The sequence below is a fragment of the Gobio gobio genome (assembly GCF_949357685.1).
Source record: "Gobio gobio genome assembly, chromosome: 8".
Classification (NCBI taxonomy): domain Eukaryota; kingdom Metazoa; phylum Chordata; class Actinopteri; order Cypriniformes; family Gobionidae; genus Gobio; species Gobio gobio.
Genome location: NC_137114.1, coordinates 30,982,794 through 30,997,372, shown reverse-complemented (window position 1 = coordinate 30,997,372; position 14,579 = coordinate 30,982,794). Strand labels below are relative to the sequence as shown.

The 14,579-nt window shown below is 37.0% G+C and overlaps 1 protein-coding gene across 2 annotated transcripts in view; it reads right to left on the bottom strand.

The window, feature by feature from the left end:
• The window catches only part of dph1 (diphthamide biosynthesis 1), a gene marked incomplete at its 5' end in the record, with an annotated part of 131,159 nt that overhangs the window by 18,342 nt on the left and 98,238 nt on the right, over positions 1–14,579 (bottom strand). For both annotated transcript variants that reach the window (XM_079824241.1, XM_079824242.1), the window contains one exon: positions 11,843–11,943. In XM_079824241.1, coding sequence (XP_079680367.1) covers positions 11,843–11,943 — 101 coding nt within the window. The remainder of the gene's footprint in view (positions 1–11,842; positions 11,944–14,579) is intronic.

Genomic DNA, 14,579 nt, shown 5'->3' with positions numbered 1-14,579 from the left:
GAGTGATCATTGGCAGGCAAAGCGAGAGAGTGTCTAGAGAAACTGCATTTGTCTTGATGTGTGTTATGAATACAGAAGCACTGGAGCAGGAATTGTGGGTATTTGGATGCCTAATTTAAGAGAACATTCACTGGACTTTGCACACCTGCAGCTAAACTCCACACTTGGGAAACCGACAAAGCAACATAAACGTACTATAAGTAAGCTTTAACGAAAGGATGCACTCTTGCATTAAAAATGGAAAGATATACATCTCATACAGGTATATAAATATATGAATTTATATATCATATGAGAATATTATATATATTTTATAATTATATAATACATATAACATTATACACATTCATACAAACACACATATACATATATATACATACACATACATACATAAACAATATTATTTTACAAAGTAAAGATTCTGAAACCATTAAATGAGATCCCTTAATACTTTAACATAGCTTTACAGTAGTAACAAATCAATCTATTTTGTTATATGATATGATTAATACCATATTTTTAAATATGATGGTTTCATTATAGTTATCTCCAAGGTAGTCCAACTTGATATATGGTATATACACCCAACTTGATATATGGTATTTACCATCTGAATCCAACCATATCATGTCAACAATTGGAAAAGTAGCTGGCTGTTTATTATTATTATATTAATTATTGTCTTTGTTGTCCAAATACCATATTTTACATATTCTTCCATCATTAAAAAAACGAATATTGCTTTAATTACCTTGAACAAAACTGAAAAACATTAAGAATGGTCTCGTCTCAAAATAGATCCAATAATTTTAGTAATAATTTGCTACTTAAATCTACAACTTTTTAAAAAACATCAAATACTAGATCAAATTAGCGTAGAATCAACTTTGAGCTGCTGTCCACAATCAGGATCACCCACATTTCCATATGCATCATCAAAAGTGCTGAAGAAAAGTGCCGAGATGAATTTTTGTACTATCTAGTGGTAGAATAAAAGTCAAATGTGCTTTTTACCCCAGTGAGCTATATATATATATATATATATATATATATATATATATATATATATATATATATATATATATATATATATATATATATATATATATATATATATATATATATATATATATATATATATATATATATTTACTACTGTTCCTTGACTACTGTGTGTGGGAATTTGGTTAGTCTCACAGTGCCAGACTTTTGATCGGTATAAAGTCCGCCCCATATTGTGGCTCACTTTGGCCAAAAGTCACCCACAGGACAGGGCAGTCTGATGAACATGTACAAGACCAACCACAGTTTTTGACATGGTGATTGGCAGCTGACACAGTTGCAAGCATAACAAGGCTATCTGACACTAGACACTAGTCTTAAGGCCCGTTCACGCCAAGGACGATAACTATAATTCTAAAAATCGTTCTAAATATAGAGAATAGACCACACCACAGCTGTACCGATAACGATATAGAGTAACGATATTGTTGGTATCACTTTCAGAAAAAAATTTTTTCCAGCTGTTCAACGACACAACACCGACAGCCAGAACCGATTCGAATTTAAGGGATCACTCATTAAAAATAGCAGACGACAATGTGGAGAAGTTAATCGCAGAGGTCCAGAAAATGCAACAACAGCAAAAACATGTTCAATGTTGTACACACTTCGCAATCGCAGTGTGCAAGCTTAGAATAAACAGACCGTTATCGTTCAGTGGTGTGGACAGGCCTTTAGGCTATGTCCACACTCGTGCGTTTCATCTTAAGACAGCATTTTAAAATGAAAACGATCCTCGTCCATACTGGCGTCCATACACTTATCAGAAAAGATCTCTGTGTATCATTTAGGACTTACATCATTTGACATGAGATTTGTTTCCAATTGTTCAAATAGTAGCTTGCCTCTTGTATATCCAGGCAGTTGCAGTATTATAAAATGCAGAGTTTAACTGTACAATGGCTCCTGAAAAGGACAACAAGGTCAGCAAAGCTTGCAGTTCCGTCTCCTTGTTATCGTTTACACGGTCGTCGAGGCTGATCTGTAATTGTCGTGTTCCAATAGCGTAAAGGTCATGTGATAGGGGCTTGATGAATTAGGGAAGAATACGCAATGATCCAGAAGACCCAACCAGGGAATGAACCATGCCTTCGTTTTGTCTCTGCTTTGGTCTGTCTGAAACGCAAACCTGGAATATTCAAACTAAAACAGGGTCTGCAGCGTTTCAAAAAGTCTCAGATTTCAAGGGTCGAGAACTCTGGAGTGGACACCAGGCATAATCATAGCAAAAGTTATGCGTTTTAAAACGAAAACACACCAGTGTAAACGTAGCCTTAGCTTCTCCATGTATTTATGTGGTAACTAACACCAAGGGGTCAAACTTTGGCTGATTATTATGATTCTGTTTACTCCTGCTGTTAGATGCTGTAACTACACTATCTGGACTAAAAAACAACAACTTTTCATTGACAGCAAATCAAAACACACTATGGATTCTGACAGAACACAATTTACATCATAGTTCATTATGAAAGTTTGTCAAGACCTTTTCTGAAAGTTGCTAGGTTTTTACTTGTGTTAGCTAAGGCAAGTGTTGCTTGGGCAATTTTAGATTGGTCTGAGTTGTTGCTAGGAGGGTCTCTATGCTAGGGAGTGCTAGAGGGGCTTCTAAAAAGTGTCACATTAATTTATATATTTTTATTTTTACTAACAGCATCCTCCAGGTAATACAGAGCTTCTTGGGTAACACTGTGTGGTAATATCCAGTCAGGGGTTGTGTCTAGTTTTATAGAAATCCCAAGCAAAGATCATACAAAACACAAAGCAGCAGAAAGCAAAGGAAGAGAGCTGAAGGCAACGGGACTCTTCCTCAGAAGTCTGGTTCAAGACAGAGAAATAGAGAGCGAGATGAGGAATGTGTGGTAAATGCAAATATCAACTTAGTATCTGTATCAGAATCGGATTTCAAATATGCAAGAGGGTTGAGGCTGCATCGGGAACCTCAGCACGCCACCAAATTCAATTTACTGGCTTTTCAGAGCCAGCATCTGTCCCCTCGCCTGAGACAGCCCTGCAGGGAGCCATACGGGCAGAGACACACTTCTCCGTCTGGCCGCATCAAGCCCATTCTCCCAATCCACTTCAGCTCGGTAGATGAGAGGAGAGGTCAAAGACTTGTAATGACGCCTGTTTTGCTTCCTCTGAAATGGCCCTATCAGTATGTGAAGGCAGATCTGATGAGGGCAAGTTCCTGCTGATCCCCTAACCGTCGCCTGAAGGTGGGGGGGTGAGACTTCACATCAAAGAGTCTAATTGAAGGAGGAAGAGAAACGGGAGGTCTGCGATGACTGCAGGGGGGTTTTCCTCATGCTGGTGGGAGAAGCAGCCCCAGTCGGCTCTCCTCGCTCGGAGTGGAAATAATGGATTTTAATTAGCCACTCGACCTGCAGCATACAATAGCACAATTAACCTTTCCGATCCACAGGGAAATAGGCACCAGTGCCTCCAAACATCACTTAAAGCCGACAGAGATGTGTAATTACATTAGGCTTACAATAAAGGGCACATATATACACCGGTGAACGCTGCAAGGAAACTTTTTCTAAAGTTTTCCTAAAGACAACCAATCTGGCTTTGGTTTAAATGTGTGAGCAAGTAGACTTTAACCCTGACATATGAAAAAATAGCATTTTTTTAATTTTCTTTACAAAATATTATAAAAATGTGTTTATTTAATACATCAAGCATCACTCTAAATCTTAATATGTCTCAGTAAGACAATGTTTAAATACTTTCTGAAATGCAATATAATGATTCAGAGATGCAATAAACGTTCTTAAAAAGCCTGTTGTATCATATTTGATACTTACATTTTAACATGATTTTTTTCTCAAAAATATTGTATGGATAATCAAATAAACCTAAACTTTTACTTGATAAAAATCATTAAAAGATTTGACAGAGAAAAAAAAAACTTTTTTGAACAACTTTTAGAATTATATTTAAAAAGGCTAAAACAAGTATAAACTATCAATCTGGCGACAGAAGGCATTTACTAGACAGTGTTTATCAGGTTTTTCAGCAGTTTTGATCATGTTGATAACCTACAGGCCTTAGAAATTCAAAATCAATTATGATTCAGAAGGTTTCATAGGGTTCAACTTTCACAGTCACTTTTAACTGCTAAACCTTGTCCTAACTAGCATGATATGATATGAAGTCATGTAATCAAAGCTTTTTTGTCCTAATCCTCAACTGCTAACAGTAACAACTTCAATTAGCGTAAGAATAATGTAAAAGCTAATCTGTTCAGCTGCAAAACACTACTCCCTTGGACCTTAAAATGTGTTTGTAAAATATGAACCTGCCACATTACAACATTATTATTGTATTTGGCTAATCAAAATGCTTTTCGTGTTAGCATATTGCTAAGCTATTAGGCTATTTTGTCAACTCGCTAACTGCAAGCTGAAAAGGCAAACAAAGTTTAGAAATGTTTAGATTGAACATTTATAGCTTCAGTTATATAATGCGATATGTAATATAGTGTAATTTTGATGTGGTATCGTGTCTGTGCGTGTGTGGAAACACGATTCCTAAGTGTGGGCTGGCTCACAAGCTCTCACAGTTTCTGAGTTTAGCTAAAATCCATGCTCACAGATAGTGTTTATACACTGTTTTGCACCACTGGTAAGATAAAAAAAATGTGATGCAGGTATCTTGCCCTGTCTTGAGTGACCTCCCTGAATGTCTATCTCTGCCCAGAGGTTGTCTGTTCAAACAAAATGATGGATGCAAGATGCTGATCTGAATTATGAGGGTAGAGTGGAAGGTAATTCTCCCAACATTTCATTCTAACATTTCTATTGAGCTACACCTTCAGGCCCCTGGGTCAATCCTGAAAATGCAGTACATTTTGATGCTCCCCATCATTTACACTACATTTAAATGTTTGGGGTCAGTAATTTTTGTTTTGTTCATGAAAAATATGAATACTTTTATTTATCAAAGAATACAGAAAAAAAAGATCAGTTTTCACAAAATTATTAAGCAGTTTTAAACATAAGATAATAAGAAATGTTGTTTGAGCACCAAATCAGCATATTAGAATTGTTTCTGAAGGACACATTCAACTGGATTTCTTTCGTAGTGTAAAGAAATACACATTCCAAGTGGTCAATGCGTTCAAACAGCCACAAAGCCTACTCTCCACCTACTGACCTAATGCATAAACATTATGGGAAGCACGCTAGCCAGACAGGATTTTAACTTTGTTGGCTAAAGACCCATGTTTGGTTTGGAGACGAAAAACATACCAGTACAATGTTCTCTCACCTAACTTGCAGGTCTTGCGGCTGTTAGAGCAGAAATAAAATCTGCTGCTCTACGTATGGTTTTCCGTTCATATGTAAATTGTATGTAAAGTTATTTTGACCATTAGATTGAAAGATCTGAAAAACCCCATACATTTACCCGCCCAAATACCCTTCTCGCGAAGAAATCAGGATAGAAGTGGTTAAAAGTGGACAAAAGAGGCGGATTAACACACCAGGTCGTCTACTTGTGATCCGATCGGCCAAAACGTATCTTAATATCAGATGTAAACAGGGCCATAGATAGATAGATACCTCTCCATGAAATTATATATATTTTTTAAAATCTTATTTTCATTTTATCTTATCTTTTGTTGTGTCACAATTTGGAAAGAAAACACGATGGAAGCACAGATAAGTTGACGGAAGCCTTCTGTTGCTATAGTGACAAACCCACTTTAATGCATAACTGATTGAAAGATAAACAGTGCATTCTTATTTCAGCGTTGTTATTTGAGCCTCGTACATTCAGTTTAACAGCAAACCAAAGGGGAAGGTATGCATATGCATTTTATATACTTACATTATGTTCTTGCTCCGAGCATGCAATAAATGCATGTTCTTAAATAAGCTGGGTTTTCTAGTGTATTTTTACTGCTCAGGTAATTGCACTGGTATGACCCATTTTAGTGCCAGCAAAATGACACTTTAAAATCGGTCTATAGCTATAGAAATGTACATATGAAAATACATATTCATGAAGATTCATTAAATTCCCCGAAAATCACACCTTGATATCGCGCAAATATTTCTGCCCATTGTCGCTTGTGTGATTGTCAGCCTCTGTTTTTCCGCTACAGATTGAAGCCACCTCGTGAGTGTATGCCGCGCTGCACCTTTCCTTTCAGTTAATAAAAGAAAAATACTGCAATTTTCTAGTGTTATTTTTTTTGATTGGTTAGGGCATTCTACAGCCCTTCATCAAACTTCTCAACACACAGCCAGCCTCAGATTAACACTATTTGTGCCTAAATTCTGATTCTTGCCCATGCCCTAGAGTCGGCCCTAAATAAATGTAGTGTTAGTGATCTTAAGAGACTTCTTTTAAAAAAATGTTTTTTTTTTTTTAAATCTAACTGACCCCTAAACTTTTGAAAGGATGTGTATGTCTGTAAACTAATGTCAAACTATAAAATATCTTCTTTTTTTTAAAGAAAACCATATCCTTTATCACTATCACAAGTAAAAAATTGTTCTCCAACAAAATTTAAATATAATAAAATGTATATGTTTTTCATATACAGAGTCTGTCTCAACATCCTATACTTTAAACATTTCAGTAGTCAAATTACACTATCAAAATTTCATAATATGACATTCATTATTTGACATGTCTTTCATTAACTAGCTCTTTATTTCCATCCTGTCAGGCATCCTGTTAAATTTCTTGACAATGTGCAAATAATCAAGTTAATAAATAAATCTTGTCAAGATGCACACTGTGTTTCTGAATATCTGGTCTACCCTTTAATATACTTCCTTTTATTACAATACAGGCATTTTAATTTTTCAAAAGTTACATAGTTCAAAAGGCACTGCGTAACAGAAATAACTCTCCTAGCAAACATCAAACACTAGCCAAAACATCCACAAATACCTCAGAGTATTAAAGTTGAATTGTATTTTCATGTGCTGTGGTCTGCTGGTTTAGCTTTAGCCAAATCACCTTTTGAAAGTAACTTCGCACTTTAAATAACGATTGTATCATTACACCACTATTTGTCATTGTATCATTAGCTATGTTACTCCCTGTTGTATTAGCTACCATCACCCTGTTCTTATGCACATTTTGAAGTATCGCATCAGAAATGAGTGATGGAAACGCCACATTTTGAAAAGAGGTGGTTTTTGACATGTGCGAAAAAGAGTTAATGCAAATAATGTGAGATGGAAACGCATTTGCCGAATAAATTCTGAATTAGCGAACATTAAACCGACGTGACTAAATGGCTGTTTCCACAGATGGTGTTTTATTTACTGTAGGTAACTAGGTTACCAATACCACCGTCATCTAGGGGTGGGCGATACTGCCTCAAAATTATATCACAATATTTCAAGAATATTTGCGATAACGATATTTAGGACGATATAGAAAAAAATAAATGGAACTAAGTTTTATTGGTTATTTCAGCTGGTAGGCAGCAGCATTTATTAGTGCAAACAAGCCCATAACATTTTAGTTTAACAATAACTAAAGTAATTTATGCCATGGTCTGTCCGAATATTTGATTCTGATTGGCTGGAAGGTGTGCAATAAAATCGTTTAATGCACAGGTAGTTCCAAAGTCAGATGAATCCTCGTTCTATGTTAATGCGCTGTTTTCATTAGGTGCGTTTACATGAAGCACTGTAATCGGTTTAAAAGTCCAAACCCAATGAAAATGCTCCACATAAACACCGCAATCGGAATAAAAATATAATGTTGACAAGAGTAAAGTTAATTTTTCTGAAGTGTTAAACTTTTTATTTTGTAACAAGTTATGAAGATAATGTTGGAATAATGACACAGACATAGCCTGGCTACGCCATCTCATCTGACAGCGTTTTTTCCCCAGGTACTTTCTACTTCAACTGCGCATAACAGAAGAATGAATTTTTCTGAGGTGTTTCTTATAGCAACACCAGATCGGTTTAGATAACGTCTCGTGTAAACTGTCCACAGAATCATTCAATCGGAATGATTTTAATTGGAGTGACATAAAAGTGCGCATGTAAACGGGGCTATTGAAGCGCGCGCACACACACACACGCACGTGTCACTCGCATACAGAGAGCAGAGATCGCGCTGCTGCACATTCGTGAGCACAGAAACTTGTCAGTTATGCAGACACGAATCTCTCTCTCTCTCTCTCGATAATTGATCCAAATAAATGCTATAATCCATTCATTCAAATAAATGTAAACATACGCAGTACTTTATATGTGTCTGATTCAAAGGAGGCAGAATGCTAGATCTAACGATGACGAAAGTAACCGTCAATGTTACGCTTCCGGTTCAAATATTGCGCTTCAAACATCAATAACAGCTTTAAGTTGTCAATGTTTTGTCAGTTGTCAAGAGGGCTGACCTCTTGTAACCAAGTAGCTTCCCTTTTTAGGTACTAAATCGTCATCGGAGGATGACATGCTACTCTTCGTGTATACTCTCAGACAAGACTTGTTGTTGTGTGCGCCAGGGAATGTAAATGCGCTATACGTCATCGCGCCGCAATATCATTGATATCGCGATATACACTTTTTTTATCATGTAAAAATTTATACCGGTATTATCGTGAACGGTATGATATGGCACACCCCTACCGTCATCTCCTCGAACCGCTTGATGGAAACATACCTAATTCGCAACTTTTTTGTTTGTTTTGCGAACTTTGAAATGTTTTATGTGCTTTATGTTTGGATGGAAACCCAGCTAGTCATTCAAGTGATCTGTTCAGAAACGCAGATTCATCCAGTAATGAAACAAGTGAAGTATTTTTGAGCGAGTCATTGAATCATTCATTCAAACCATTTTTTAAAAAGTAATTCATTTAAAATAATTAAACATTTTTTAAATAGACCGCAGCAATTCAAGGCAAGGTAGATTTGTTCCAGAAACATTTTTTGTTATGCTGGTTGAAAGTCTCTTTACATCCTGATAGCAATCACTAAGGTAAGTGGTCTACATGTATTTATATGTATATCGTCTGAGGAAGGTGTAGGACCACAAAATGTTTGTCCAATCATTGCCCTCGCCACCGAGCACCGCAACCAAAACAGCACCCACATTTTACAGTTCCTCCTGATCTAAAACAACAAGCTTATGCTGCGTTCACGCCATAACTACTGTAATTTGTAAGAGATGGGAAAACCCTAATGTTATTGAATTATGATTTTATGCATTTCAATGGCAACACCATCAACGCCAAAATGAATTTGCAGCCGTCAAGTGATACAGGTCAGTGCTCTTAAAGTTATGTTCATTATTATTGTAATGTTATGTGTGAGACATGCTATTGATGTGTTTTTAAGGAGGCGTTTGAAGGTAGCTCGCTATTGCTAGCCTCTCCGAAAATTGCCTACTCTACCTTTAACATTTTCTCAGAAACTAGTCAATTGTTATTTTGTTTCTTTGTCTGTTCAGAAGCGTGGGAGCATCGTGATTTCTACAAAAAAAAAAAATCATGATTCTCAATTTATCCAGAATCATGCAGCTCTACCATCTCATTATAATCAACAAAGCTGTCTAGACACAGTATGACAACACTTTGATTATAATAGGTGCATTTTAGTTTTGTTGCATCGTTCACTTTCAGTGTATATTGGGTCGTAAGCAAGCAGACTGAATTTAGAGAATCTAAAACAATTACAAATTATTGATGATGATGATTACTACTTTGACTGTCTAGCATTCATTTTCATGTGTCATTAGAAACTGAAGCTAAAACCTCACCCATTAGTATAGTCTGTAGCTAGTGTAGATTTTTACTTCTTGTCATTGCGCACAATGGACGTGTGTGATTAATTCTTTTGTCAGTTAATTGTGCAGCCCTACCAGGCATCATATAGGTCCACTTCTGTCTGGTCTGGTAATTCAACGCTGGACATTGATGACTGCTGGCAGACTGGAGCGTCATTCCTTATCTTATCTTCCTCAGGACGTCATATACATCATCAGCGCAGCATTAATCAACACTCGCGTTAGGCTCTGAAATGTCTTCCTCTGCTCGGATCCTCATGTTTATGCCAAGATGACACCAATCCGCAGCAGTCACAGAGCAAGCGATGACATTAATGGAGGAAATGAGAGGAGGAGAGATACGAGGTGTAACTTTCTTCTGGTCATGGTTATGCTTCGATTACATATGCGGTGTCACTCACGTGGCGTGAGAGCGGCACGACTGATGGGGGCGGGTTGTTTCACTCTTTTAACAGCCTCCAAGCCTTCCTCTACCTCCTCCTCATTGTCTCTCAGACCTTTCTGTCCCTTGTTCACCCACTCCTTCATTTTAGGGGGGCCGTCGTGCCCCTCTCCAGTGCCCAGAGGCAGAGGGCAGGCAGTGGGGGAGTGTGTACAATACAGGGCTTCCTCAAAGAAAAAGAGTCAGTATAGGCACGTTCCATGTTCAAAAAAAAAAAAAAAAGTGCCATACCAGTGGTTCTGATTCCCTACAGGTAAATTTGGCTTCAATACAAATAAAAGCTAATAATTCAGTTTTGGAAACATTTATGGAGTCTTTATAGTATAATGCCTACTATTTCTCACACACAAAATAAATGCTCCTTAATACATGAAAATTAATACTGTAGTATACTATTAAACTGCTTTTATGTACAAAAATGACTTACAGCATCTGAAATAGAAGGCCCAAACAAAACTCCTTTGTTCCACAAAACATCAATAATCTCAAAGCCCACCACCAGCAATAAGACGCATGCCACAGGGGAGGTCCTCACTAACAAAACCTGTGACCCCGTCTGACATATTTGTCAGTGATATTTCTACTGGGTCACGCCTTGTCCTCAGGGTATGCTGAAACTCAGATTAATGTGCACCTTATGGAGGAGCTTCTTCATATGATGCACAGGAGCTAGGGTGACCACCTGTCCCGCTTTGCGTTGTACCGCACAGCATTTTCACCCCTTGTCCCGCATGTCGCATATTGAGAAAATGTCCCGCATTTTCACCAGTCTGTTGATTTTTAATGATCATATTGAGAAAACATGCATGCGTTCTTTTGCCTTTTTAAGAAAGCATTTTATTTATTATTTTTGCGGCATCGTTTTTCACCTATATTTAACAGCGCTTCGTCAGAAATAACATCCCGCCTTACACAAATACAAAAGCCGTCTTTTAAACCATATCCAATGGTTGAAAAGAAAGGAGTAAACACGGTCACTAGTAGGTTGTGACGGCTGTCAATCAAAATGTGGAGCGGTGATTCGTTCCATGTGTTCCCTGTCAGAAAACGAATGGATAGCTCTGTATATAAATGAATGAAAAAAAAAAAAAAAAAAAAAAAAAAAAAAAAATTATATATATTTATATTTTATATATATATATAAAATCTACAACCCCCCTCCAAAATTTTATATATATATATATATATATATATATATATATATATATATATATATATATATATATATATATATATATATATATATATATAAGATTAACTAATTTAATGTTGTTTTATTTGTTTCATTATTTATTTAGTTGGATTTTAGTTGCACTTGGTCAGAACTGTTTCAAAAGTAGTTATCTGCATGATGCCTGCTGCCTTTGGGCTTAGTGATGTTGAATTTAAGATTATACAACAGTTTTAGGTTATGTTTTAGTGTTGGTAACATGTCCCACATTGTCCCACACAAACTTAGTAATCGTCCCACATTTGGTTTGTTTGATGGTGGTCACCCTAACAGGAGCTGATGTTTAATTGTGTGAAATGGAGAGCGTGACTGTGCATGTAGATGGGGAAGAGACTCACGCGTCCACGTCTGCCAGGAGCTCCAGCTTGCCGGGGAAGATCTCAGACAGGAGCACACGTGTGAACGAACGGCCCAAAGACTCCAACTGACACTCTAAGTGCTAGAGAGAGAGGAAAGAAAGAAATAAAGAAAGAGGATTTGAATACTGATTGTTACACTTATTTACATAAAAACAACACAATTTCATGCACAGAGCTCAAGGTCAGCGAACAGCCCACATCAAACATTGAAGGAGGAAAGAGAACAGAAAATCATTACAACCAAGAATTCCCAAATTTACCGAAGAACAAGAAAACCACTTCCTATCGCCTAATGAGAAATCTTCACAGGGCCGCTGATGCTGAACATGTGTAAACAGCTTGTGGAAACCCTTTATGTTCTTCAAAGCTTTAGTAACCACCATAACTTCTGTGCATAAATGGCCAGTTTAGCTTGAATTCTTTTCCATTAATAATGTGGAGCCTTGTTGTAGCATTGATTTATTAGTGACTGATTTATACTTATTTATTTTTTCATTTAACACTTACATAAGGTTAATCTTTAAAAACACAAATTAACACTGTTAAATGTCATCTCAAAATGAATATAATGTTGTGATGCCTTAATTCACTTGTAGAGTTTTATCTTTCATTCATTTAGAAAAAAATTGTAATAGAATTTTATCAGTTATCAGTCATAACAAGAAAATAATTATAAATATATGATCAGTATCAGACAGAATTCTAATACTGATGCATCTCGAAATTGAGTGCATTACGAGAGTTTTCGGACTCATTACAAAATAAACACTTATGCCATTTCATAGACAGTAGGACAGTCAGTGATTTATCACTGAACATTTCCCCTAGCCCATGTCATCCGATCATGATCCAGCTCAATTTTAGCCTAAGCCTGCTGCTGTCCTGTTGAAAAGATTTCTTATCTGACTCGATTCTAAAAATTATATTGAGATGATTCACTGTCTTGCAGTTTGTCACGCAAAGACATTTTCTGATGTCAGTTCAATTCCTACTTTGTCACAGCTTAACCAAAGACTGGGACAAGATGGACCACTCATTAAAAAAATACTCATTTGGTATATATAGGAAGCCAATCAAAATTATCTACAAAGTGATAGGAACGTGAAAGTAACGTGAATAATACCACAATTCTTGCTCACATCAGGATAAAGTGATGCATTACCTGACTCTCCCCATACTCTTTGAAGTGTGAAACCCAGTGGACCACAAACATTACCAGCAAAAACCTCCAGACATCAGTGAGAAGGAATTGAGGTGAATAGGCGGCTTCAAAGCCACAACCATTAAAAAGAGGAGGGTGGGGGGCTGGAGTAGTGGAAGAAGGCCCTGCTTCTCTCCCCCGAACAAATAGTATGAAATTAGCTGGCTTAGTTATAATTGTTCTTCACTGTTAGCCAGTATATTTTATATGACAAATACAGAACATGCAGGGATGTGTTGTATAGACCCAGAGACATTTCTTAGATAAATGCATTTGATATAATACTCTTTTTCTCTTTTTTCCCCCTCCAGAATATGATTTTTAAGTTCAGATGTGCTTTTCTGCTGTAAACTCTGAAATAGTGGTTCTCAAATAGTTTTGCTAAAATACCTACATTTCACATAATCTGATGATCAAACATAGTACTATAAAAGTCCTTAAAGGGATAGTTCACCCAAAAATGAAAATTACCCCATGATTTACTCCCCCTCAAGTCATCCTAGGTGTATATGACATTCTTCTTTCAGACGAAAACAATTGGAGTTATATAAAATCCGGGCTCTTCCTGGCAGTGATTGGGTAGTTCTATTTTGAAGTGCATAAAAGTGCATCTATCATCATAAAAGTGCTTCACACGGCTCCGAGGGGTTTATAAAGGCCTTCTGAAGTGAAGCCATGCGTTTGTGTGAGAAAAATATCCGTATTTAAAACTTTATAAACTAAATTATCTAGCTTCCGGCGGACAGCCGTACGCATCGATTTGCGGCGAAAGAGTAACCCCTGACCTGAGGCATGCGTATTCACGAATGCAGAAGCACAGAGGATAGAGCAAAACAAAACACCGGTCATGAATTAGAAATCTAAAACGAGAATTTTTAAAGAGAAATGCTGAAGGATTTCGATATAAGAAAATAGGGGCTTGAGTTTGTTGCCCAGCACTATTTGTTTGAACCACGAGAGGCTCAAAACTCGCAATGCTCCTATACATCGTGTCAGGGGTCCCTCTTTTCTAGTAGTGGGAAGTTCGGATCATTTGACTTGGATCTTTGAATCTTGTTCAGCAAAACAAAACAAAAAAGTAATTTCGTTCATTTCAGCAGAATATCATTAAAATGTCACGTTAAATTCCCCAACACATCTCGTACTTACGCAAACGTTGATCACATTTGGAATAAAAAATTAATTATAAGCTAATGCAGCCAAGGCCAAACTTTGAGAAAGAAATGATTAATTAATTGCTTAGCTGGGTCTTCAGGCTATGCAGTCTGTTAGTTCATCCGAGTCGTTCTTTCTTTTGTCACTTCACATTTATTTCGCCTGTTCCATGGAAAGATTAGTTCACCTCTCGTGTCTTCGCGTTCGAGTCATTAGTTCCGTCATCAGTGTCTGATCTGGGCCGTGACAGCCTCATATGCAATATGCATGCAGTCCTGGAAACAGAATTGATTAACTCACCTCTCGAGTCTTCGGGTTCGAGTCATTCGTTCACCGACTCACAGCCCCATAGACTGAATG